Source organism: Solea senegalensis, linkage group LG6 (assembly GCF_019176455.1).
Source record: "Solea senegalensis isolate Sse05_10M linkage group LG6, IFAPA_SoseM_1, whole genome shotgun sequence".
Classification (NCBI taxonomy): domain Eukaryota; kingdom Metazoa; phylum Chordata; class Actinopteri; order Pleuronectiformes; family Soleidae; genus Solea; species Solea senegalensis.
In genome coordinates, this window is record NC_058026.1 from 9958334 (window position 1) to 9984654 (window position 26321).

The 26321-nt window shown below is 40.1% G+C and overlaps 3 protein-coding genes across 3 annotated transcripts in view; all 3 read right to left on the bottom strand.

Moving 5' to 3' along the window:
• Positions 1-148: 148 nt before the first annotated feature.
• On the bottom strand, positions 149-8228 carry stra6l (STRA6-like). Its single transcript, XM_044027545.1, has 18 exons — positions 8044-8228; positions 7619-7688; positions 6851-6951; positions 6631-6761; positions 6416-6536; positions 6199-6244; positions 5981-6106; positions 5812-5885; positions 4844-4952; positions 4572-4725; positions 4380-4455; positions 4198-4279; positions 3353-3401; positions 2917-3034; positions 2682-2801; positions 2256-2419; positions 1839-1979; positions 149-782 (listed from the first exon to the last, which is right to left on the bottom strand). Exons 1-18 carry the CDS (start codon positions 8067-8069, stop codon positions 541-543), a joined length of 1950 nt encoding a protein of 649 aa, XP_043883480.1. The 5' UTR covers positions 8070-8228; the 3' UTR covers positions 149-540.
• Positions 8229-8638: 410 nt separating this feature from the next.
• Positions 8639-11235, bottom strand: spink4 (serine peptidase inhibitor, Kazal type 4). The gene is made up of 4 exons (XM_044028855.1): positions 11137-11235; positions 10009-10040; positions 9794-9906; positions 8639-8805 (listed from the first exon to the last, which is right to left on the bottom strand). The coding sequence occupies exons 1-4, from the start codon at positions 11186-11188 to the stop codon at positions 8760-8762; spliced, it is 243 nt and encodes an 80-aa protein (XP_043884790.1). The 5' UTR covers positions 11189-11235; the 3' UTR covers positions 8639-8759.
• A 433-nt stretch (positions 11236-11668) lies between these two features.
• LOC122770720 (phospholipid-transporting ATPase ABCA1-like) overlaps positions 11669-26321 on the bottom strand; it is a 33151-nt gene continuing 18498 nt past the window's right edge. The window contains exons 13-49 of the mRNA XM_044027783.1: positions 24698-24906; positions 24317-24493; positions 24001-24223; positions 23613-23834; positions 23300-23504; positions 23055-23162; positions 22754-22928; positions 22499-22630; positions 22269-22408; positions 22010-22147; positions 21692-21921; positions 21502-21574; positions 21203-21405; positions 21018-21069; positions 20770-20886; positions 20479-20627; positions 20252-20376; positions 19919-20017; positions 19608-19797; positions 19382-19476; positions 19246-19278; positions 19016-19121; positions 18705-18779; positions 17982-18151; positions 17713-17890; positions 17499-17614; positions 17242-17386; positions 16996-17119; positions 16761-16890; positions 16490-16673; positions 16259-16365; positions 15934-16075; positions 15692-15826; positions 15472-15575; positions 15276-15368; positions 14572-14815; positions 11669-14471 (exon numbers count right to left, since the gene is read on the bottom strand). Coding sequence (XP_043883718.1) covers positions 14331-14471; positions 14572-14815; positions 15276-15368; positions 15472-15575; positions 15692-15826; positions 15934-16075; positions 16259-16365; positions 16490-16673; positions 16761-16890; positions 16996-17119; positions 17242-17386; positions 17499-17614; positions 17713-17890; positions 17982-18151; positions 18705-18779; positions 19016-19121; positions 19246-19278; positions 19382-19476; positions 19608-19797; positions 19919-20017; positions 20252-20376; positions 20479-20627; positions 20770-20886; positions 21018-21069; positions 21203-21405; positions 21502-21574; positions 21692-21921; positions 22010-22147; positions 22269-22408; positions 22499-22630; positions 22754-22928; positions 23055-23162; positions 23300-23504; positions 23613-23834; positions 24001-24223; positions 24317-24493; positions 24698-24906 — 5289 coding nt within the window. The 3' untranslated portion in view covers positions 11669-14330. The remainder of the gene's footprint in view (positions 14472-14571; positions 14816-15275; positions 15369-15471; positions 15576-15691; positions 15827-15933; positions 16076-16258; positions 16366-16489; positions 16674-16760; positions 16891-16995; positions 17120-17241; positions 17387-17498; positions 17615-17712; positions 17891-17981; positions 18152-18704; positions 18780-19015; positions 19122-19245; positions 19279-19381; positions 19477-19607; positions 19798-19918; positions 20018-20251; positions 20377-20478; positions 20628-20769; positions 20887-21017; positions 21070-21202; positions 21406-21501; positions 21575-21691; positions 21922-22009; positions 22148-22268; positions 22409-22498; positions 22631-22753; positions 22929-23054; positions 23163-23299; positions 23505-23612; positions 23835-24000; positions 24224-24316; positions 24494-24697; positions 24907-26321) is intronic.

Consider the following 26321-nt stretch of genomic DNA (forward strand, 5'->3'; position numbering starts at 1 on the left):
AAGACACAAGAAATAAAACTGCGAAACAGCGAGGCCGTGAAAGGTAAACCGCTAGACCACTGGGGGTTACGCAAGACTCAAAATAGTCAACTTTGCAGTAAGTTGCAAGCTGGAGTGGGCTCTGAAACATTCGAGTCAAGCCAAACAATTCACATTTTCTGTAGTGTTTTTATTTACAACTAAAAATAGGTGAGTTAAATAAATTGTTACAACCAACATTTGACAAATCAGCATCCATTTCTATGTGAATCAACATAGTGGCAGGATAGTTTACAAAGGGTATAAAACATTTTAAGGTTATATCTGACTGACACTGCTATGATCAAGTAAATCATTTACTGCAATATATCAGTCAGATGTCAGCGCTATAGTCTTGTTTGTTGATAGTTGAGCTTGGTGACAAATAAAATCAGATCCACTGACTTTACCAAACCTTTGTGAAAGGGTTAGAACATTTACTGAAAATTGGTCAGTGCTCCTTTTAAAACAGTAGAAGGCATATGTACAATTCTGGATTGTATCTGGAGTGGAAGATTTCCTTTAGCTGTCCTCTGCTGGCGTGACTGTGATCTCTGGTAGTAGCTGTGGTGCTGTTTGGTAACTCTGTGTTTGTGAGGCCATGACCCAAGCCCGCACCACCATGTCTGACTGGGGAGACAATGATGCTTGTAACTGGTGCAATGAGGAGAGGTGGTGCTTTCTGAGAGGAATCAGATGAGGATTTCTCAACAAAGTATGAAACAACATCCAGCGTCTCTTTGCCTTACTGTTCACAGGGGTTTCTAGAAAGGGAATAAATAAAAAGACATTGAGGAAAGAATTGCACATGCACAATATTGTAATATAATAATCTTTCATAAAACATAAATTATTGCAAGATGAAAAGTAGAAACATTTAAGCTCAAGCCGTAAAATAAAATGAGGAAAAAGATAAAACAACAGCCTGTCTAACAAAACTGATGACCTGTTACAATCTTATGGGTACCTATTGAGTTAAATAAATTAAATGTTAATAATTCCCCTACAACAAATCAAACACAAAAATCCATCACGTAGGAATAAAAATCACAAACAAACAAAATCATATGCAACTACTATAAATCCATAAACCAAAACATTTATTTAAGGATATGGAAAGTATTGATGTTGTATTTCAGTCCAAGAATAGAAATTGTTAAGATGAATGTGTTGCCCAGAATTCTGTATGTCTTTCAGTCTTTACCACTCTCACACTGCATAGAATGGCACAAATGTTTTATTTGAAGATTCATTTGGAAGGGGTGCAAACTGAGAAATAACATATCTATATATGTTATTTATATATATATGTGTATATATATATATATATATATATATATATATATATATATATATATATATATATATATATATATATATATATATATATATATATATATATATATAATATACAACAATTACCTAAAGATGAGGGAGGCTTGGCACTGCAAAACTGTAAAGAATATTATGATGCAGCACAGCTTTGACCCTTAATTTGTTGATGTTTTTCACATTGCGATAAAAGATGGAAGTGAATAGCATTAAATAGAGAGAGTTGTCATGTACAGAATATGATCACTCATGTAAATATGTTTCAAGAAAACTAAAAACTGGACTTAATCTCCAGATTTATCTTGGATGTCTGACTTGAAGTAGAAACCAGGGGCATTGAAACAAACAGGGGGCTTATCTGTGTTGCACTAACTAAATTAAAAAGGGAAAAAGGGTACAAATTAGAGATTATTATGAAATGAAGATAAAACCAGGCAAATGGAAAACATTAATGAACATTATGGCATACATATGAGAACATAACTGACCAGATGGCTTGTTGCTGAATGTGGAGTATGCAGATCCATGTCTCTCCAGCTTGTTGGAGACCAGCAGCTGACAGAAACACACCATGACTGGATTGTTATGATAGTGGTCAGCAAAGATCATCCCGATCCACGTAGAGTAGCCTGAAATATGTGGGACATATGTATTATTTTGTTTTGTTTATTGTATTACTGATTAATCACACACTTAATAGTATTCACACAAATAATAATAGTGTCATATGAAGTATTAATAATTGAATACTGTTCATATGAAGATTCATAATCATTGTACTCCAGTTGTTACTCCATGTCTTCTCCCAAATAAGCTTCTTGTCTTGTGCTGACACTTACTGAAATACTGCCATCTAGTGGATGATGCTTTCCACAGTGCCTATTTCAGGTTGATTTTAGGCTCACCTGCATCCATGCCTTCATATCCTCTCTGCATGATGGTTCGGTCTATTCTGGACACCAGCCACGTTCCCATGATGATGCTCAACAGAAGCCTCAGGATGCAGGTGCTGAACCCCATCACCACATTGTAGAAGAAGAAGAAGTAGTTGAAGCAGTGGAACGCCTTTCTGAAGACAAGAAGAAGAGAAAAGTGTGATTTTAGGTTCACTTTGATTCAAAGTATATATAATGAATGGCTATTGAGGGTTTCCACACTCTGGGATACCAACACAATTAATCAAAGCTGGTTTATGTTATTATGGAAATGCAGTTTTACTTAAAAATAAAATCATTTTCTAATATCAACACTTTATTACCAGCATATTTTTATGCAAAAGTATGGGTATTGGTGTGTTATCCATCTGTATATCTAGACTAAAATATGTCCACCTATTGTTGAGAGCCAAAGGTTTTTCTTTGTCTGTCGGGGATAATTTGTCCTGGAGGAAGAAGATCTGCACCAGAACGATCTGGAGAATCAATAGACCAGTCACCAGAGCGATGGTCAGTCTGAGAGACGAGGGGAGAAAAGTAAATATCTGTGAGTAATGTTGTCCAGCCGTCAATCCAACAATCCACTCATTTGCTCTCGTGTTTATCCAAACAACAAGGAAATCAGCCTTACACAATTATTCCCAGGTTAGAAAGCATTCTCACTACTTGTCCATGCTGTATAGGAAGAACCAGCCCATAGACCAAGAGCAGGGAAAACAGGAAGTGGACAAAGTGGACTATCAGATAGCCTAAAAAAGAAGAAAAATCTACTTTATATTGTGGATTAAAAAGTTTCCTTAAACTGCATAGTAAGTATTCACTGATGTTGTTTAATTAAATCCTCAAAAATATCACATATGTCACATGTAGAACAATACATACGAGAATTTACAACATAACATACATGTGTGACAAATTTCTTTATGTGGACGTATGTGTTAGCTTTGTTAGAGAATATTTGATGCTGGTTTCACTTTTGGAGCTGCAGGAAAATAATATATATATTTTTTAAAAATAAGCATAACCTGATGTTTTGAAAGTCTGTTTTTTCTTGCTGAAAAACTTACCCCACAGTGTAAATGCGATTTGCCACCCAGAATATCGAGCAATGGAAGCCTATGAGAAAAACACACCAACAACATTTCTATGACTCTTTTCCTACAGGTATGTCAACTACACATATGACATAAGAACATTTGAAGAGGCACATGTTTACATTTCTGTAGTTAATTCAAAACACCACTGTTTCCCAAAGTGTGGGCCACGGCCCACTGGTGGGCCTTTGAGGTATTGCATGTGTGTCTGAGACTGCGTTAATAAAAAAACAAGAGAAAAATGTGGGGGGATTTCAATGTTTATTATGAACATAAAAAGAGACTTCAGATGTATGGCTAAGTTTGTGATCACACTTATTTTGGTCAACATTGAGCTCATGATCATAGGGTTAATTGTAATTTCAATGTTACTCCATTCAAATGTGGCTAAAGGCCTAGGAAGTTTTGGACAAATTTGAGGAGCCTCAAACCTCTAAATTTGGAAATTTGTCTTGCTGAAATGGTTGGGAGCCAGAGCCAGATTGGGATTATGATGATAATATTTTTGCACATTTCCTGTTTCTCAACAGGAGGCCTTGGCACATTCTGATCTGGAAACACAGTTAAATTAAGTATGTGAGCCTGTATGTGTACGCACTTCTAGTATTTGTTACCTCTCTTTGAATCTAATCTCTGAGGAACTGGTTAAATTCATGACTAATATTTGAACTGTGGTTAGGTTATGGATAGGCATTAAGTGGTTATGGTTAAGGTTATGGATATGGCTTTGTTTACTCTGTTCAAAAGAATGGAAGTCAGTGCAGTGTCCTTAGAAGAATAGCTGTGCAAAACGTGTGTGTGTCTTGTGTATGTCTTACTACGCTGACAGCTGACCGAGGTTTGTGAAACTTCTCAGGAATAAAACCCCTTTGTCCTCTCCACAATCTCTTCAAGTGTTTCCTGCAACATGAGCAAAACATGCGAGAAATGTCATATAAAATGCATCGTTGAATTCATTCATTCATCTCTTGCTCACTTGAATTTTTCTGTGATCACTTGCCTGTAACACACCAATACATGGAAAGTGTAGGCAACAGAGTTGAGACTAGCAAAGATGGTAGTAGCCAGCCAACACTCTGGGAAAAGAAGGAAAAAAGGAACAACATAAAGATGATTTTTCTTTATATCAGATGAGGGACGTTGGAGAGAGTATGTTATTTGACCCACAGCTTGAAAAAGCACCAGAACTCACTTCTGGCCACATCAATGAATTCCTCCAGCTGTGGTATCATGGCTCCCAGGGCTTGAGTCTGGTTACAAGAGGTAACCAGGTATTGTAGTGTATTCTTCCACGTGACGACTTCGTCAAAAACCGCATTACTGAGAATGTAATCTGCCAGAGTCATCTGGAGAAATGACAAACGACATGAGCACACCTGCTCCTAAATCATTTTCTTAGACAATGTCAACAGGTGAGACATTTGGTTTGACAGAATTACAAGAGATGTCTTGCTGTGTCTTTACTGTATAGAGGCCGATGAGGGATATGATGGCAGTGCCGATGATCCTGTTGGGGAACTTGAAGTGGGAATCCCACAAATACACTCGTCTCTGGAACCAGCTGAGTGGCTTACTGCAATATAGAGGGTCAAAACCACAGTGGATATACAGTACATACGTACCTGTGTGTGTGTGTGTGTGTGTGTGTGTGTATTGTATTTATGCTTTCATGCTACTTTCATGTGCGTTCATGAGGTGTAAGTATGGATATTGTGACAGGTGGAGTCTTCTGACATCCCATGCAATACAGGAGCAGTCTCAAAAATCTTGGATGCTGCACTTTACCACCAAAGGTACAGGTGTATGCAATTTTTATTGGTAAAGTTGAAGTGTGTTGGAAAACCTACGTAGTCTTCTGTCAACATCTAAACTCAAAAGATGTTTAGTTTGTCCATTGTGGGCTATTGCAAAAACATGGTGGTCCAAAGTGACCATAAACTGACTATAAATATAAAAAGGCTCATTCATACAGAATTAGGTGATTAAACACTTCCATCCATCCATCTTCTACAACTTTATCCTCCACATGAGGGTTGCGGATTGTACACTTATGAAAAAAAGAATACGTTTCATCATTATTATTATTATTATTATTATTTTATCTTTGATTTCTGCCAACGAAAAAAAGTTATTTCACCTGAATTTGACACACACACACAGACCTGAAAAAGCATATTTTTCTCATAAAAGCTCAACAATAAATCAACTGTTAAATTATCGTAAGATTAAATTGAAAATGAAGTCTGCCTGAAATGTACATACAGTCTTGTGTTTTTGTTCAAAAGTTATTATAAGTAGAAGCAAAATGGAATGCAGCATTTGTGCATGACTCTACATTTGATTATCCTCAGTGACATATTTCACTCTTTATATAGAGTTTATACATTGTAAGCATTTTATAATTTTTATAATTATTGTATATAACATTCTACCCGTGTGCAGGTGTCTTCCTCAGCAGTCTCTTCACATGCTGCACCTGGTGGTGCTCATTCAGCTCCACAACGTCCTGTCAGCAGATTCAGCAGAGACATTCTCACACGAAAATTTGAAACAAAACTAAAAGGAAAAAAGATACTTGATGTAAATCAAAACAAAACACACCTCTTGTTCAAGTTGCAGGCGTATTCGAACATCTTTAACCAACATGTAAACAAATCGACCCAGGAGGAAGATGAGGGAAAGGATGCAGGGCCACTGTACAATGATCTTCTGATGTTTGCCTAATATCTTTAGAATCATACACAAAATGAATCCATTGATATTTTCTCCCATGAAAAAAAGCAGGCACACAAGCCTGCGTGGGTTTAGTACTCACCCACCTTTCCACCAGGACAAGTGAACGTGTCCCAGATTGTAATGATGATCCTACAAACAAGCATCACAACAAGTCTTATAGCACGAAAGGTAGCAACATTTGATAATGCATGTATACATCCATTCAAAGAAAGAAAAGACATTTTTGTGCATTATAATACTGCACCATGCATCATATAATATCATATTTTGATTGCATGTAATATGAATGACTTTTTTTACCAGCACAGAGAGTAGAGTATCCCCAGCACAGCACCAGCTGCTCTAAAATGTGTGGACAGACAGGCAAAGAAGGGGAAATAGACCAGACCCACTTCTAAAGCTCCAACCAGGTACACTATCGCTGTGGAGAACAGTCAGGATTGGAAATATTCAGACGTATATTTACCATACATGAGATACAGCAAAGATGTGGGGGACGACATCAAAGTGGATACCTCGCGCCCAGGGTGGGACAGTGAAGGGGACATAACTTTCAGAGAAGAGCAGCAGGACACTGCTGGACACGGCACCAAATGCAAACCCATAGGACCAACGGTTGCTGAGACTGCCTATAGTGTCCAAAGGCCTGCGACGCAGCAAAGACAGTGTGCCATCATCAGCAAAAAAACAAAGAGACATTACACCAGTGAGTCACTGTTGCTGGTGCTGACTTACACCACAATGGCAAAGCGTCCGCCCAGGAAGGGCAGTCTGCGGTCAATGGCCAGTGTCTGTGATCTTCTCTGGAGGAATGACAGCACTCCGACAATCAACGCCTGCAAGATATAAAAAAAAAGAGTAATGATGTCAGGATCTTGTCTGTGCCTCCCTCTCGTCTCCTTGTGTTTTTTCCCCTCTCCCTTGTGGTGTGCAAGTGTGTGAGTGGCAGGTATACTGCTGGCCTTGCTGCACATCTGACACACATTCACAATCAACCCCTGCTGCATTTATCCTGTGCTTCCACCCAGTCTTTGCCAGTTTAGTTTGTTAGAGTGCTTCTGCAACCAACTCCACTCTGAACTTAAGCTTCAAGTAGCTATCTTCCTCTCATTGTGGATTGAAATAAATTAAGCTGAGGGTTAGGGTTATGTGTGTCATTTGTGTTTGTTCTATTCCTGGGTCCAGTACAATTAACAACATGACAAAATAACTTGACATAAAATGCATTTTTACAGATGTAGAAGGATGATACATTGAATAAAGAGGTCATATTTCATTATCAACACAGTGGATGTGTCACAGTTTTCTTGATCAAGCACACTACCTGTGTTGTGTTGCAGCTAAATTACTGTAATCATGTTATTTCTTCTGTCATGTGATTCTGTTCAATGACGTAACAAATATCACAATAATGGAACCTCTCAAATATATGCACATATACAGTGGCTAGACATTTATACACAAAAGATGTTCAGCTATTTAACTTGTTTGAGGTAAACTTACAGCTGGGATGAGAGACAGATGCAGAAACAGGTCGATAGAGATCCCATTTTGACAGTCTTCAACTGTGGGCCTAGAGAAAAACAATGACAATATGAATATGATGCATACATACATAATATAATGTAGTTGGAGTTACTCAGGAACAAATGTAACTGAGCTCTAATGATTGAGACCACGGTGCACCTGAACTGAACAGAGAGTTGCCAAAACTTGGCTGAAGGGACGCAGACATCAGCACTGTGTGTTTGTGCGATTTGGGAATCATTAACTTTGAATATTACGAGTTCATGGATATGACTTATGGATATGTATTTGTTCTATCGCAGGTTGCAGTTTACGCTAATATCACGTCATCCACAGCTGACATTAACACAACAACGACAGCACTTTAACAGAAACAATAAAGAACTCTGAACTGTACTCACTCTTGTTTCGTGTGGTTTCTGATCATTCTTGATAAATCGGTCAATCTAAGACCAGATGTCGTGTTTCTGATCCACTGTTAAGATAAAGGAAGTGTCCGTGGATTGATGCCTCTTTCCTGTTTCCTGGTTTCAAGCATGTGACTCATAAATTTGACCTTTGGCTTCAGTATACAACACTTTGTTTTAAGACCTCTTTCCCAATGTGTGTGTGTGTGTGTATACAGTATGTGTGCTTCTGTCCTCTTCTGACCAGTTCCTAATCTTGCACTCTCAGTTGGACTGTATCTCACACACACACTCAAACGTTATTGATCGCCGTGTTACTCAGTATCAGGAGTGTAAACAACTGACTCACCCACAGAGATGACCAACCGTTCATTCATCTCCTCCCCCGTTTACAAAAGAATCTTTCACAAAGCCTTTCTTTTCCTGTCTTTACTTTCTCTTGAAATTTCACATTTTATTTCATGCAATTCTGGCACTTTTTTTTTGTTTTACTCCTTTAGATGATAACCGGGGCTCCCTGTTCATGTTCAACTTTTGGATCGATTTGGATTCCATTGATTACGAAAGGAGGAAATGACACAAAATGCCGTTGAATGCTGAAGGACATTTTATTGTTGCCCGTTTGCAGTCAGACAAAAACATGTGAACAAGATGTTATGACACATGATCGGATCCTGACTGGCTCCTTTGGTCGTGACGTCAGCAACTGATCAGCAGGTCTCGTCCTTGGTGATCAAAATGTCCATCTTGGTTAATCTGCAGAAACGATCACAACATGGCTGGGATTATTCTTTTATCATGTTGTTTTTGTTAGCTCAGCCCATGTGCAAAAACAGACTCAATAAAAGCCTCCGAAAGGTTTCTATCCAAACAAATCTATGAAAACTCTAATTCATGGTTCCCAGATGATAAATCGCAATTGAATTTCCTCCAGCACGGACATAAGGTTCACGACTGTCATATAATATCTTCAAAAATTTGCATGCACTAAACTAACAATATATACGCATCAGCTCAGTAGTATTGTCATTGTGAGATTACCCGAACCCTAACATGAATGCCTTACTGCCTCATTTTAGTATTTAGCTTAAAGCAGGGCGCTTATGAGCTGCAATATGTACACATCTGTAAACTTAATACAATTCAGAGCTGAGGTTAAGATGGAATACAGAGAGGAAAAACATGGAAACACAACAAAAAGAGTTCACATTTTATGAAAGGTTAAGATAAGATAAAATAAGATTCAAAATGACACAGCAGCAAGGGTGGCAACAACAAATATAAGTAGAAATGAAACTAATTGTGGCATAATAAAGGATTGATCAGTTAAAAGTATATAATAATATAAATCCGATATGCAATTACTGAGTCATGAAATGAGATGAGGAAGTGCTATGTTAAAAATAAATATTCAGTAATTGTTTTTTTTGCTTTGAACTGTAAGCACAACTCCACAATCATCTGTTTAAATCTAGGACCTTATTCGAGGTACATGTGAATATTCTGAGTAAAGATCTTTGAAAACCCACTCACCTTTAAACCAAAGCATTAATAACTAAAGACTGTATTAGAAATCCACAATCATTTGAATCATGTGCTGTTGTCAGCCAGACTTGTATTGCGATGTGTGTGTTCATTTTTATTTTCACTGGCAGATAGCAGCTCATGCTTTTTTATTTCCCCCATAAAGTCAGCTTGGGTGTTGTGTAATTGGCATGAGAGAGGAGCAGCTGTGTGTACTCACTCTCTCTGCACACACAGGCTGCACTCGTTGGGATAAGTGACTCCATCACTGCCGCACACGGGAGCGTAGTTCATAGGGCATGCCATGGTTTCTACCATGTTGGGGCAAGAGGGCTGCCCGAAAACAAACAAGAGAAAGAAAATGTAATCTAATAATATAACAATTCAATGTATGTACTGTATGTATGCATGTATGTATGTATGCATGTATGTCACCTTTCTTGTGACTCCTGACATGTTCACTGCATCTGTGGAAAAAAAGGCACATGAAGTGAAGTGATCAACATTTACACAACCTCACTTACCCACAATCCAAATATATGATCTAAATGTACGTGAACTTAACAACAAACCTTAATTACTTGAATGTATGCTGTATGATTACATCTGTAATATATTGTATTCTATACCCTAATAATAATAAATATAATTTACAATACCACTTTTTTGTGTCCAATACCAATACTGATATCACAAACTGGAGTCCACCAGTACCGATATTAGTCCGATACAGTCATTTTAGACCATTTATGAAGCTCATTTGTGCTGAGTCATTTCAAAGACATAACTCTTTGTAACCTTGTTCTCCCACCAAAGAAGAAATAAACAGCCTAAACAAGACTCAGCTAAAATGCTTTTGCTGATTTTTTTTTAAATTTCCATTTTTACAGTCTGTGCATTTTGCATTGTATTGGATTTACAGATTACCGATACAGATACTGACCCATACTAATAATAAAAAATCCATGATTGCAAATATACAAGAAATCTATATTCTAACCCTAATTGTCAAACCAGGTCTTGTCCTCACTCTGTATGGTTTGTACAATCTTTGGTCCTCACAAAGACACAAATGCAACACACACACACACACTCTCACTCAGTAAACACGTCTTTTGTTCAGCAGACTTCCATTTGACCACAGCCAACATTGTTTTTTTGTATGTAGCAGACAACCAGACAAAAAAAAAAAAATATATAAAAGTATATATATAAAAAAAATATATATACAAAAAAGGAAAAGTACTACACAGACATTTGGGAAACGTTACATTATGCTCAAAATTGCTCTTGTCACTATATAAGCTATGGAGGAGGCTGTCTATAAAAGGTGGGTCCCTCTGTAAAAAAAGGTTTGGGAAGCACTGACCTACAGTTTACTTTTACAGCACCTATAAAAAGTATCAAAACTCTTTCCTTTGGTTCAGTGTAAGACAGTAAGACTTTTAAACCATGTGTTGGATTTGATTTTATGGAACCTTAAAAAAAGGTCTGCTTAAAACTAAAAACTCACTGTCGCATATTTAAACTAGAATGCAAAAAAAATAACATTAAAAAAGTTACCTGCAGTCAGACAAATGAGCAGGAGTCCCAGAAAAACAACTCTTCCAGTCATGATGGCGGTGAATGAATAACTCCAAATGGGAAAACAGCAGGTGAAACTAGACTCACAATCACGTGCAATCTAGAAGCTCAGTTATCAGGACGCACACACACGCACACACAAACTTGTTTTTATATCTTAGTGAGGACACATTATAGGCATAATGCATTCCCTAGTACCTAACCTAAACCTTTACCCTAACCCTAACCTAAACCCAATTCTAACTCTTAACCCCCCAAAAAGCCCTTTTAAGATCTGAGGACCAGCCAAAATTTCCTCCCTCGGCATGGTTGGTACAATTTGTGGTCCTTACAAAGCCACAAATACAACACAGACACACACACACACAGTAAGCATGTCTTTTGTTCAGTGAGTATAGCAAACTTCCATTTAACCTCAGCCAACATTAACTGTCTGTATGTAGCAGTCGACTGGACAAAAACAATGACACAGACAGAACCACAACTCTAAAAAGAAGGAAAAGAGTCATCATTTGAAATGTATGAATTCTTTATTTATTAAAGAGTAACTATGCACAATGGGTAACAGACTCAAACTGTTGTATAATACTTAAAAATGTAAACAAATAATAATATTGAGCACAAGAAGAGAAAAAAAATCACCATCTTAGTACTGCTCTGCGTTTCTCTCTGTATCTCACATGTCACTGCTTTTTTTTTTTTTTTTACGCCTCAGCCACATGTAATTCTTCATCCTGTTTCAAGTTTCTAACAGATCTTTTAATGCAGTGGCGTCACTCCTGTTAGTCTTAGTCCTATCTGTGTTCCAATGCACAGATTTCTTTTCTTTAATGTCTGATCTGCAACACTCGGATCCAAAACTCTACACATTTGAAACAAAAGGCTGCGAACTGAGCCTGTAAAGTGCTCACGATAAACACAGGGGTTTGGCGGGTTGTGGCTTGAACCCTCAGTGTTGGTAGTAGGGTTAGATCCCCAAGATAAATTAAACCCCTATTCACTATTGTATGACACAGAGCACCCGTAATGATAATATGAAATTCTGTCATCTAATTAAACCCTGGATATAAATATATAGTTTTTGGACTGTAAAGTATTGAAAATACAAGTCTGCTTGCTGTGGTCCCCGTTTACGTGTAGAGCGTCTCACTGAATAGCTCTGTTTTCATAATGTGTATCTCAACCTCGCATGAAAAATTGAAATGACTGTTGCCGAGCTTATTTAAGTGTACGGTCAGAAGGGTTGGAATTTGGCAGCATCACTAGCAGATAGAATAGATACTTGTCGTCTAATGAAGACTGAGCACAAACATATTGTATATGTTACTCATGTGCCGTTTGTTACGACTTGCAGGAAATTAGAAAATTAGGAGGATTTTTGCGTGTTTACGGTGAAGCTGGTGGAAAAGACCTGAAATGAAAACTTCACATTTTAAGAAAAAAAAGAGAAAATGTTGCCTCCTCAAGATTATGCTGGTTGATCAAAGATAAATATTTAGCTCCGTTTGGCACAGGTACATTTTGTTCACTCCACTACAAAGTTTTTTTGTTTTTTTCTTGACTCGACACCACAAAACTGTACTGCTACTGTACATAATATCCACATCGGTGCTGGCTCGAGTTGAAAACACCTCCATCATGCTCTTACACAGGCAAAAAAAGCACATGTTACTGGAACAGGTACCAACGTCAGACTCTAAACATGCACAGTAGCTGTGAAACTGTCTCCTCCGTGTATAGGAACCTATACACAACTATGAGAACCAACTTCTCCATCTTATCGCAATATTAGATTTTTACAACGGAATTTGGATTCAAGCTCCCCTTGTTCATATAGTCCTCCAACCCAGCAACACTGAGTCCTCTACAGTCCTTCACATGCTGATTCCAGGGCATGTTTCGTGAACACAGACACACACAAGTGCTGGTAGTGCAGTCATGTGGCCCAATGGAAAAAATGCGAAACCTTCAAAAACCCAGTCCAGAAGTTGCCCACTCGTCTTCAGCTTTCTTGTGTCCATTCTCAATAGCGTTCAGTTCAATTTTAAAGATGGCAGAGTGAGTACAACAAGCCAGGAAAACAGACTGCACATCTTGTATAGACATAAAGCAACAACAAGATTTTTTTCCTTTTTTGCTTTCACAATAGAAGACACAATAAAAAAAAGACGGTCAAGTTTCACCAAAAGCTCTTTCTCTGTGCTCTGAAGCATGTTGCTGTTCCGCAGCAGCCCTGGTACATTGTTGTTGAATGGAGTGCTCAGATTCCCCTCTCCACTATGATACAGTATAGGCACTGCGCTGGACAATGTCGAGGACATCAATAAAAAGTGAAAAAAAAAAAAGACAACTGGGTTATCAATCTTCACTGTTAAATTATGTTAAAAGAAAAAAAAAATCTAATTAGTAGAAAATAACGTCTTGCATTATAGCATGTCTCTGTCCGAAATCAAGTGGATTGTACATGCCTTTTTAAAACTATCTCTTACATTATAAAACAACTGCGTCTGGTAATGAAGTCCATTTAGAGGTTTGACCCTGAATAGGAAAAGTAGTCAGTCAGTCCATCTTTTAGCAGTTGGCAGTGATTGAGCCTGACTTCTTGTTTGTTTGTTTGACGCTGCCGTGACTTCACTATTCCAGAGTAGCACATAGAAAGTCTCACTGACTACAGCTAACTACCTTTAGGAATGGGGATCAAAAAAATAGAAGATGTCTGCATCTTTCATCCCCGATGCCTTGTCTATTGAGTGAGTAGCAGGGCTACAGGCTTTCCAGTCTAACACAGCATTATAAACCTGCTGTTGCTTCAAGTCTTTTTTTTTTCTTCTCTTCATCCACCTAGTGAAGGAGAAGCACCGGTCTCCAACCCCCACAGGCATATCTTCTCATCTTAAATATATTTATACACATTTTTGCATTGATTTGCATTGAGTTTTCATTGTTTCAGTGTCTGTCAAAAAACCTACAGTCTCTGCCTTGACAAGAAGGCTCTGTGCGCTGAAATGCAGGTCCACTGAGAAATAATAACAATTAAAAAAGTCTACAAAATGGAAATTAAGAAAGAAAAAAGTCATTTGTCTCCCCCTCGGGTTAGTGGTCCATACTTTCTGGAGATGGGTGGGGGGGAAGTTGGATGAAACATAGCAACCCACTGTTGGTATGTCGTGGAATCAGACGCAGCTCTCCCGTGTCTTACTGTCCATGAGGGAGTTTAGTTGGGAAAAGTCCACTACCACAGCGTCCCGCTTGCTCAGATGGACGTCTTTCAAATGGTCCTCATCACTTTGGTCCTTGGCGAAATTTACAAACACCTAAAAAACAAACCAAGACGAACATAGTTACTCTCTGCTCGATTGAAAGATGAAAAAAAAAAACTCTGTTCTAGTCACAGCCGTGGGTAGATTCGCTAACCTGGTCTAGAGTGGTCTGAGAGACTGAGTAGTCCTCTATGCTGAGTGCCTCCTTGTTCTGGGAGAGCAGGGAGAAGATGCGGGCGAGGGAGGTGAGGGATGTGGGCAGCTGGTACTGCAGCATGTTCCGGTGTTTCTCCTTCAGCGTGCTGCCTGGAAGCTCCCGCTCTATGAACTCCATCACTGGCCGAAGATCTGGGACTGGCCCCGTCACCCGCAGGATGATGGTGTAGCCGTCACCAAACCTGATGATAAGAAAAGAATGAAGATCCAATCCAATCCAATTTACAATATACATAAATAAATATAATAACTTACTAAAATAAACAACAAGTTTGTACTCTTTTTTTTGTATATTATATATTTTTATTCTGCACAAATTCTGAGCCACTGAAACATAATTTTGTGCTGTTGTGCACTGTTTGGTATACAATTTGAATGCAAAAAATAAAGTGATTAGCATAAGTTAAGAAGCATATTAATCCAATATGATGTGATAATATGAAGACATTGTTATTTATTTATTTATATTCCTACATGACATGAATGGGTATCGCCTGCAAGAGATTCCTATCTCAAAATGAGAGTAAAATTAAAATAAAGGCAAATATGTATCCATTTATTTATATTCTCTCATTCATCCTCCATTAAGAGCTTCAATTTAAATAAGTGTGAGGATGTCTGTGTATGTGTATTTGTTCCTACCTGTTTTTGAGGTGCTGCACGCTGCCCAGACAACGGAACCTGCCATTGACCATGATGGCCATCCTGGTGCAAAGTGCTTCACACTCCTCCATACTGTAAAAAAACACACCAGAGCACGACGAGGTTAGGCTGATCATTTATAAAATGAACCGGCTGCAAAACAGTGAGTGGATGTAGTTCTGATGGTTAGGCTAACCTGTGAGAGGTCAGGACGACAGATCGTCCCTCTTTGATGATACTGAGGATGGCGTTCCATAAGGCCCTTCGCGCCTTAGGGTCCATGCCTGTTGTTGGTTCATCCTGTGGGCAAGAAACAACAGATAATGAGCTGGTGCCACCAGACAGTATAGATCACAGTGGATTGTGTGACCTGCAGCCCTGCTTTATGAAAAGCTAATTATTTTTGTTTGACTTACCAGAAACACAACAGGTGGTCCTCCTATGAGAGCGATGGCAGTAGACAGTTTCCTCATGTTTCCTCCACTGTAGCTGCCTGCTGCCTTGTCCACATATTTGACCAACCCCAGCTTTCTGATGCCCCACTCTGCCACCTAGTGGACAAGATCACGTTTAACATTCTTTCTAGAGTGTATGTTTTATCATTAAAAGGTAAGAAAACAGAGAAGGGTCTTATAAATAAATGATAAATGTTGCTGACCTCACAGACTTCTTTCTCGGGCACTCCTCTCAGTATGGCGTAAAACTCCAGATGCTCTCTGCCCGTCAGAAGGTCATTGATAGCATCGAACTGAGGACAGTAGCCCATGTTCTGATGCACTTCATCTATCTCTGTGTTAACACTGTGGTGGGAAAGAAACAAAACAAAGAAGTATATGATTAACTTTTATCAAAAGGAAACACATGCTGGTGTAGCCTGTGGTTTTTATCTCTACAGGAGTAAAATAGAGTTGCTTTGTTTGCCCTAATTGCAATTCAGACAGGCTGCATAGGAGAATTCTTAGTTATAATGAATGTGTCCTAACCTTTTGCCTGCCAGGTAGGCCTCGCCACTGGTCACCAACGAGTCTCCTGTGAGCATTTTAAATGTGCTGGTTTTCCCCGCTCCATTTACCCCCAGCAAACCGAAGCACTGTGAGAAAAGGAGGACAGTGTTATGTGACATTTATTTTCAACCCATTTTAAACCATTTACAATTCATGTCTTTCTCTGGTGGTCTGGTCATGGCAGATACAACAGGTGTTAGTTTATCATACCTCTCCAGGGGGGATGCCAACACAAAGCCGGTCCACTGCTGGCTTCTGTTTCCGCTTGTAAATCTTGGTAAGCTCTCTGAGCTCCAGGATGTCCGTCTGTCCTGCACCACTCAGGATCCTCTGTCGCTCTCTGGCCACGTCCTCATCCTCTTCTCCAATAGGCTTTAGATGACTGGAAGACGACCTTGAAAAGCACACGAGGTGATTTCAGTTATGGGGTCAGATGGTGCTATATTATGTGGAGAAAAGCTTTTCATGAACTTTCACCCACCTGGCCTTGATGCAGAAGCGGTACTGAATAAGGACAGTGATGCAGAAGAAGATAACACCCTCTATCGCCATTGCAAACAAATTCTTTCCCACCATGTCCCAGGCCAGAGGCGAACGGAAACGGTTTTCACCTAAAAACAGAGCAAGCATTTCAGAATTTTTAGCAAAATAATTCTAATTAATTCTCTAAAACAAAGTAAGCACATTTCTCCCGTGAGAAGACATGCTTTACTTACCAAATCTCTCCAAAGCATCTGCCATTGCCTGATTCTTCACCATGTCAATCAATCCTCTGCCCAGGCAGAAGTGTGGGAAGATGAGGAACACGTTCTTCAGGATGTCATTGATACCACCGATCTCCTGAAACGGAAGTCACATCAACATTCATTTAATATTCAATAACAAGCGGTGAAACATGTGCTCTCAATCATTTGTTGCTACACACTATTGAATAAAAAAAGAATCAAGAAAATGTTATTTACATTGCTCCCAAACAGCTCCAGTACAAATGTGGAGACACTGCCATTGATTCCGATCAATATGTTGACACTGGTAAGGACCACATACGCTGTGCTGGGGATCTTAAAGAAAAATGAGGCTGGGTACATCAGAGGGGTGATCGACCATCTGCAAAAAAAAAACCCCACAAAGATCATTTTCATATGACATGAATTTAAAACAAAATATAAAAAATATATATAATGAAGAACTGATTCAGTCGAATTTGACTCAGACTCACCCATAGAGCAGCAGCAGCAGAGCCAGCACAGGCAGGTTAGTGGAGGAGACGTAGGCGTCTTGTTGAAAACACACAAAGATGATGATGACCAATGTAGCTGGGACGATGTAGTTACACTGCAGAAGGGGAAGAACAACAACAGCGTTCAGCATTTGGAAAAGTGAGGTATAGACTTTTGTCTTGAATAAAGTGCATTGAAATGGGAGTTTCTTACCATATCCCAGACAAAGTTGGCCAGCCAGTAGTGGAAAGGCTGCACTCCACTGATGAACTGCATGTGTTTGGCTTTGTTCACTCTCTCCTGAATGAGGAAAACCACAAAACTGGCAGGGACAAAGGACATGGCAAAGATCACGCAGATGGACACCAGCACGTCCACGGATGTCGTCATTCTGAGGGACAGAGATGAAAATGAGATTTGATGTCTCCAGAGAGAACCAATGTTAAATTCTTTAAAATGCTCCTTCAAACCATAATACTCACAGTGCAACCTGTGACAGCTGCTCTTTGGTGAGGTTGAGTGGGTGATTGAAGGCAGTGATGCCAAATTTCGTGGGGTCTTTTCCAGCTGGCAGACTTGCCCGCAGGATGCCGTTGTTCATCACATTAAGGAAAGAGCCAATGCTGTGCCAGCCCTTGTTGTTAAACCAGATCTGAAAAAGGGGGAGAAGCGGATACATGTACGCTTTTAGTTTCTGTAACCTCAGAGACAAAACAAACAGCATGGAAATAAACCAATTGCTTTCCTGCGATCAGCTGAGTGCCATAAGCTTAAGGTTTGAAAGGTTTTATCCTTGAAATGTTGCCCATGTGGCTCTGTTCCTACAAAATGATTATTTTGTTCTCAGTGGTGTCCTTTTTTAATCCAATTTCTGGGCCTTTGTTCAGCTTTAAGTACCTTTTTTGGTACAACTGAATTTAGAAATTGAGAAAAACTTTTCTACTCTGACACAGATTTATACAACACACTACGTGCAAGAAGCATCTCAACGCTGTGGAGGCGGTGCACGTTTTTAATCTGCAACAATGTGGGAATTAATAATTATGCAATCAAATTACATGAATATGATGACTAATGCAATATATAAACCTTATTAGAGTGTTGTTGAATTTGGCAAGGGGAGCTTTTTCTAATTACCTGCAGTGCCACGTGGTGTTGTATAACCAAGTTTCTGTGTGTGTGTGGGTGTATGTGTGTGTACTAACCTTGACATTATTTTTGGTGTCCAATCCTTGGATAAAACTGGAGAGACTGCCAAAGAAACGATCTGTTGCAGTTCCCTGTAAGATGGGAGAGGCGAGGTGAGGAGAGGAGAGACATGCAGAGAGAGTCAGCATGCACATGTTCAAACCTACAATAACTGGAGTCTACTACACTTAATTAATTAGAATGACAATTAAATAACCATAAAGATCGTGATGTGATTCCCTGTACACATATTTGTGTCTTTTCTTCAAAGGCAGGCTACTTCAGACCAGTGTAGTATGTGAAGTAATGATGGAAGTAAATCACTTACCCTCTCCAGGCGGAAGCGTCTCCTCAGGTGAGCAATTGCATCATCAATTTCATCTTTGTGGGACATAAGTTGGGAGCTCCTGGCACCGAGTGAGAATCCACCGTATCTGTGGAGAGCACAGTCATTTTGACATCAGTGAAGGATACAGCAGAGCCGCACTCAGTTGTGTGTGGCATCAAGTGTTATTGATATGACACAAGACACATGTCTGCTCATGGCTGATTATGTACCTGAACTCGTTGACCCAGATTTTGTTCTTCAGGCTGTAAAAGAGAAAAAATGTCCAGTGAATAAAACGGATTTGAGAAACAACACAATGAAGCCAGAAGGGACACAGATCAGAGTCATATAAGAGGTGAGTGTTACCTCTTGCCAATAATCTGAGCGTAGGTTTTCACCAGGTAGTCTGAGATGTTTCTGCCAGTCAAATTCTGAAGAGTGTCTGTCTCGCTGATTTTCATCTGGATACACAAACAGGCAAAGTTAGTTTTTTTGTGTATTAATTGGTTGCATTAATAAAGTTGCATCGTGTGTCCATAAAAGAATGACATGCTGTAAGTTTACTTTTGTAAGTTTTGACTAGGTGACAAACCTGTGGTGGTGGAAGTCCGCCAGCAGCAGCCGGACACTCAGGAAGCATCCTCTTGCGGCCTTCGCAGCTGCACTCACACAGGGGCGACGGATTCTCCATGGTCCAGTTGCCTTTGTCAAATATGTCCATCACACTCTCAGGGACTTGTGGGATTGACCACTCATCCTCTAATGCAGTGCAGGGGGCGTCACTGAGGATACACAGTGAGGATAGTTTATATTTAAGTATGTACTACATCTTTCAATTTTCTCTTTTCTTCTCTTTTTACAGTAAGATTTAAAAAAAAAAAAAAAGAAGAAGAAAATACTTACAGTATGGGTTCTCCCTCCATGCAATGTGTTCCAAAACCTGGTTTTTCTGTCAGTGCTCCCAGTAGTTTATTGATGTGAGGGTCCTCGGGCATGTCATTACTACAGAGACACAATTGAATAACACAAAGTTGACGTGTCAGTCATCATATTCAGTACATATAAAAAGTGGAGTATTTGTCCATGAGTAATAATGGTGTCATAGTTGGGAATCCCTGCTAACTAGTGTCTCTAAGCAGTCAAGTTAACGGTTAGATTATCCATCCATATGATAACAAAATAATTAATACAAAAAAATAATTATACCGCTTAAATTGACCAATAATGATCTCTTACCTGATGAAGGTGAACTGCTCTCCATACATGCTGGAATCCAATTCCAGACTGGGGTACTTTCCAAATGGAGGGACAATCAGACTGAACACCAGGGCAATACACACAAATACAGCAGGAAGAACGATCTGAAAAGTAACACCATGAAAATGCATTACGTGAAAAATCACTTATCCAAGAACTATGGCGTTGAACAGAAAGATCCGGAGCACAGTCAGGCTCTGGCATACCTGAGCAAAGAATCCTTTCCGAGAGCGCCGGGCATAGAGGAATCGTTTCCAGAGAAGAGCAACAAACTGTTGTCTCTTCAGACTCCAGCCTTTGACCTGGTATGAACCTTTGCCATCTGTTCCACTGAGCCAGTCTGTCTCACGGGACTCTGAAGACAGAAGCCACAATACACATGAGCAAGTGTGCAACATGATTGATAACCTTCCTTATTTTGTAATCCTGAAAATGCAATCTCCTTTGAGATATCTGATAGAAAAATATATATAAAAGGCAAGGAAGGGCAGCTTTACCTGGATCACCTTCAGAGTCATTCAAATCAAAGTCATCTTCAGTGAAGGGCTTCAGGCAGCTCTGGTGGTCTCCAAAGGCGTGATGACGACGACGAGTCCTGGTTGGTACAACTCCATCTACAGCCACAGGAAGAAAGTCAGCACACTAATTTAAACAACAGTTTAGTTTGTGCACTAACAATATGTCATCTTCACAATAACCTACATGTTGAAAAAATGTGCAGAATGTAAAATCCCATAAATTTCACCTGAAAGCTCAACAGAGTCCACACCACTGTCCTCCGCCACTTTCAGGAAAATCTGAATAAATAGAAAACATAAGATTAAAACTTGGGCTAAACTGAAAGCAGATGGTGACTAGATCCAAAATCATAAACCACTGAATCAACATTAATTTTTATTTAAATTCAACAATGGAAAGTCAATGCTTTACCTCTTCCAGGGTTGTATCGGATATTCCATAGCTGGATATTCCCAGGTCGGTGAGGCGGTCGTCAAGCTCGTGGAACAGTTCCACAAAGGCGCCGTCTTTAGCGGACTGGTAGGGCAAGATGTATGTGAGCTCATGACCGAGATCCTCCACCAGGCGAGCCTCGGAGACATGCTTGAATATCACATTTGAGATGAGGGACACATCTGCAGGGGAAGACAGAACATAAAGGTTGAGTTAAGTGAGTGTGAATGTATTATTATTTCAACATGATATAAACTGCGGGTTTATTATCGTCTTACCAATGGTAGTGGTTTCACTTTCTGGTTCACTGCCCAAACCAGCATCCGAGCTGCTCTCTGACACAGTGTCCTCCTGAAGAACAGACAAGGTGCATAGACCATTAAAGGATGTAATTAAGACTGATTAAAACATGTATTAAATTACTAAGAAGAAATACAAGCCCCTTAATTTCTTGTCTGTGACGTTTACCTTCTCTGTTTTCTTGCTGTAGCTGACAGTGCTGGCTGAATTCCTGCAGGACTGGAGTGCCAAGTCATAATCCCTCTTGACCAGAGTCAGGTAATAGCCCGTCCCCAGCTGAGTCTTCAGGAAGAGTGAGGAGCCTACGCAGCACAGCTTGCCGTGGGAAATGATGGCAATTCGGTCACCCAGGATGTCGGCCTCATCCATATGATGAGTGGACAGGATGATGGTGCGGCCTGATATTAAGAAAAAACACATTATGTCTAATTTCAAGCACTGAAAAGAATAAATAACTACTCCATGACAATTACTAGTAGTGTTTACCCTGTCTGTATTTAAGCAGCAGGTCCCAGATGCCTCTGCGTGCATATGGATCAACCCCAGCAGTAGGTTCGTCCAGAATCACAACCTTTGAACCTCCAACAAAAGCAAGGGCCACGGACAGCTTCCTTTGCATCCCACCTACAAGGAAAATAATGAAAATTGTCATTTATACAGAAAAAACCCTCACAAAATAGTATTACCAGTAGTAATATCCAGTATTACTACAAACAGGGGTGAGATTTAAAATATCCACACTGACCAGACAGGGTGCTGGTGCGGGATGTCCGTTTGTGAGGCAGTCCAACATCGTTCACAATCTGCTCCATCTCGGCCTTCACCTGCTCCTCCGGCAGCCCCTTCAGACGGGCGTAGAACCAGATGTGTTCCTCAACCGTTAGCCTGGATTACGGGAAGGCAACAACCACATGTTAACAAAAGTGGCCTTGTACATGTTTCGAATTCACCGTGTGAATGATATTGTGTACGTACATGCTGAAAAGCACGTTGTGCTGAGGACAGACGCCCAGATTCTTTCGAATGGTGCTGAGCTCACTGCGGATGTCCTTGCCGAGGATGTATGCTGTACCAGAGGTTGGTGGGAACAACCCAGTCAGGATTGACCTATTTAGAAACCAAGGGTCACAAGAGGATATCATTAGTTCACCCGAGCAGATTTCAAAGTCCCATAACTCCTCTCTTGGAGCGTTGCAAATGTCCCACATGACACAGTCGGCGTTGTCTTACATAGTTGTGGTCTTGCCGGCTCCATTGTGTCCGAGGAAGGAGGTGATCTGTCCTTCGTAGAACTTCAGGGACAGTCCGTCCACAGCGAGCTTGTTTCCATGGCTGTAGACTTTCACCAGGTTCTCGATGTAAACACCAGGGTCGATGTGGCCTGGCTCCTCCTCAATGCACACACCTGCGGATAAAATAATGACAGTGTCACTGTAAATACACAAATGGAGGTGTCACATTGTCACACCTCTAAACATAATTCATTAACAGATACACCGTACGTGTTAATAATAACGATCATGATTCGTACCATCAGCACTCTTTGACAGAGCGGTGGACATGTTCTTGTTTTCTCTCTCCCCACACCAGTATGTCCTTGTGAAAGGGAAATACCAAGGCCTGGGGATACCATACTGACCTGGAATAGAGATGATTGTTCAACATTTTAGTGTCTGCTAAAAGTACTTTCCAGAAATTATAATAATATCACAATTTTACTACATCATCAATGATGCAGCTATTAAAAGACAAATGTAAACTTAGTCCTCGGCTCACCAGGAAACACAGCCTCGATGTACCAGGTCATTATTCCATATAGAACCGAATCAAACAACATAAGGCAGATGGAGGTGGTCAGGTTGTAGCTGTCTTCCTCCAGAGGACTGGCCAGAAGATTTGACCACTGGATCCCCACACCTTGCTCCTCAAACAGGGATAAGTACTCACAGCCAAACCCAAATGCAACCGGAGAGAGCAGGCTCTAAGAAAAGAGAGAGAGAGAAACAGGAGTTTAGTGGAGAGTAAAATGTAATCAGGGTGTATACACTGTGCCTGTGTTAATGTGTATGATCAAATTTCTTCCACTCACCACGACAACTTTCGCTGCATAGCCAACGTAGTCTTGCCAGGCAACACACAGCACATATGGCAGGTAGAGAGTGAAGTAAATGATGCCACCGCAGGCCGCTGCCAAGTTAGCGCGAGAGAACAGGGTGCTGATGAGGAAACACTGCATGATGGTTACCACGCCAAACGATCCCAGGAAAAGAAACACCACCCCTGAGTCACTGTAAGGAAGCAAGTTGCCCATCTGAAAAGAACGGCAGGAAAAATAGAGTTAAACTGTTGGCCTTGTTTTCACTTGTTTTCCACAGGTTGATGACATTTCTAAACAATGAAGTCTATTGTGTACAAAGGTAGGTAACAATAAGTTTGAATGTGTCCACTGATATTCCTGTGTGATGATCAAAACCAACCTTCAGCAGCATCACCAACAAGCCGGCGCTGATCAGCAGCGGGATTAAACTGCTGATGAACCAGCTGAGCCACAAGGTGCCATTGTTCAGTCCCATGATCCTCATGGTCTCCTTGAGCCTTGCCTCCTTCTCATACACAACACCCTTGATGATGATGGCCACCGAGTACATCCACGCCAAAGTCATGAAGAGAGGCATTGACCTGCTCATCACCCGAAGGAAACTGTAAAACCGGGCACGAAAAATCAATTAGACAACCCTCAAAGTGTTTGTAAGAAAAACAAAAACTCTTTCACTGAGCAAAGCGTTCACTTACATGTCATCAACATAACAGGGGTAGGGCATCTGCTGAATGTAGACGCCCGTCCTCTCCTTGGTGCCAGTGATGGCTCTGATGATTCCATGCTCGATGACGTCCTGCAGGTAGGAGAATCCCCCCCAGATGTACCGAAGATCCTCGAAGGGGTCTGCCCTGGGACCGGGGTCCCAATACCTAAAATGAAAGATAAAATTGTATGTCTTATAAAACTGGAAATGCTTAAATAATAAATAATAAATTGGACACTGCAAATGTTCCCAGAGATCCAGGTTATAGTCATCCACAAGAGTTAGCTTAGCTAAGTCAGAACTGAAGAAGCCTCTTGGATGTGAGGTGAATAATTGTCAGCTTGAGGATGAATTAGACACAGCCACTTACCCATCTTTAATCTTGTTCGTCCTCTCCACATTATCAATGTCCATTCGGATCTTGTAGTTGACGTTGGGAGGCAGGTCAGTGCTGTCGCTTCGGGCTATGTCCGAAAACACAATTCCTGCCCAGAATTTCTGGTGGTTGAGGAGACCCATGGATTTGTTGACCAGTCGCTCCTCATTAGCTACTGGCTCCAGCTTGTCCAGGTTCACACACTGAAGAAGAGAGAGATGTTTTGATCAGTTAGACACAAAACTACACTGATGCATTAGCTGCTGTGAGATGTAAATGACTGAACACAACAGTCAGATAAGAATGGAAAAATAAATTAGACAGGATGTTGGCAGGATGTTTTCTGGAGCTAGACAAACAAATGTTAGTATACCATATAATGCCATTTACATCTCTTTGCATTTATGTTTTAAGTGTTCATTTATTATGGTTTACAGAGTCAACCGCCTGCAGCTCATCAAACTAAACAGCCCTTACATGGCGACATTTATTTGTCCTCAAACAATCATTGGTCAGGTGGCTCAGAACAACTCTGACCTTCATACTTCTTAACACACACTCAAGTGTCTTGGCAAGTTAACTGTTGTTTAGCCGATATCTTGAGACCTTCTCTCGTGTAAGCTGACCTCATCTCTGCATACCAAGTGTGTGAGAGGCCAATGAGCTCAGAAAGCATCAAGAAAACAGAAAAACACCACCAGTGCTATTGGTCTGATGGGCCTTTATGGCCATGTCAGGCCTAGACATAGCTTTTGTTGTGAGAATTATCTTTTTTCATGCAAACAATCTTCTTGTAAGGTCAGTAGGTCAATGGGTTAAGTGTTTTATTGAGTTGCAAGATGCAAGATTGCAAGATTGTAAAAGGAAATGTCATTGGGTTTCATACAGGGTATTGTGTTTGGGAATTTTGCTGCATTGTCCACATTGCAGAGGGACATTATACAAGTCAGTCAACTATAATTATCATCATGGAAAATATACTATTTTTATATGTAATTAGAAACATTGTTTGTGGTATTGATATTAAAGAAGTCTCAGTAAAGAAATCCCCTGACAACAGATAAATAACGATTGTAATTGCCCGTTATGTGGACATCGATTGACATTCTGCAGGAGTGGGGGTGGTTGTTTATCACTAAGGCTTGGCTCCGACACACTTACCCCAAAGACAGAGACACGGAGCAGTGATACACTTGGCATAGTCATGACTCACTTTGATGAGGGAAGGGAAGAATATTTGATTTCAAGACTTGTAATAGCTGTGCCAAGATCTAAATGGGGCTCAAAGTGCATTAGGAAACAGTGAATGTTACTGGGAGACTGTGTAATTATCTGACCTACATGGGCAATTGTTATTTAACCCATTTCTCATCTCCGTTCTCGTTGCATCTGGAGATATCGGATAACAGCTATTTTACAGACACAAGTTAAGATCTGTGCAAATAAGTGATTATTGTTGACCTTAAAAACAAAGACAATTGAATAGTAATATGATTTCACACGTCTGCATGCAAACTTTGTTTCAACAGTATTTTCTGAGAAAGGGGCCATTATTTTACACATGAAATCTACGTCATTTTGAGATTATTATTGTTGCCATTTGTATTTTTGCTGACAT

Excerpts from the sequence above, each read along its gene's own strand:
- spink4 (XM_044028855.1), bottom strand. The coding sequence starts at position 11,188 with ATGACTGGAAGAGTTGTTTTTCTGGGACTCCTGCTCATTTGTCTGACT. Across the intron at positions 10,041-11,136 it reads GCTCATTTGTCTGACTGCAG|ATGCAGTGAACATGTCAGGA; the intron begins GTAACTTTTTTA and ends TTTTTTCCACAG. Across the intron at positions 9,907-10,008 it reads TGTCAGGAGTCACAAGAAAG|CCCTCTTGCCCCAACATGGT; the intron begins GTGACATACATG and ends GTTTTCGGGCAG.
- stra6l (XM_044027545.1), bottom strand. The coding sequence starts at position 8,069 with ATGATCAGAAACCACACGAAACAAGA. Across the intron at positions 4,456-4,571 it reads ATTCATTGATGTGGCCAGAA|AGTGTTGGCTGGCTACTACC; the intron begins GTGAGTTCTGGT and ends TTCTTTTCCCAG. Across the intron at positions 2,420-2,681 it reads CCTTTGGCTCTCAACAATAG|AAAGGCGTTCCACTGCTTCA; the intron begins GTGGACATATTT and ends TCTTGTCTTCAG.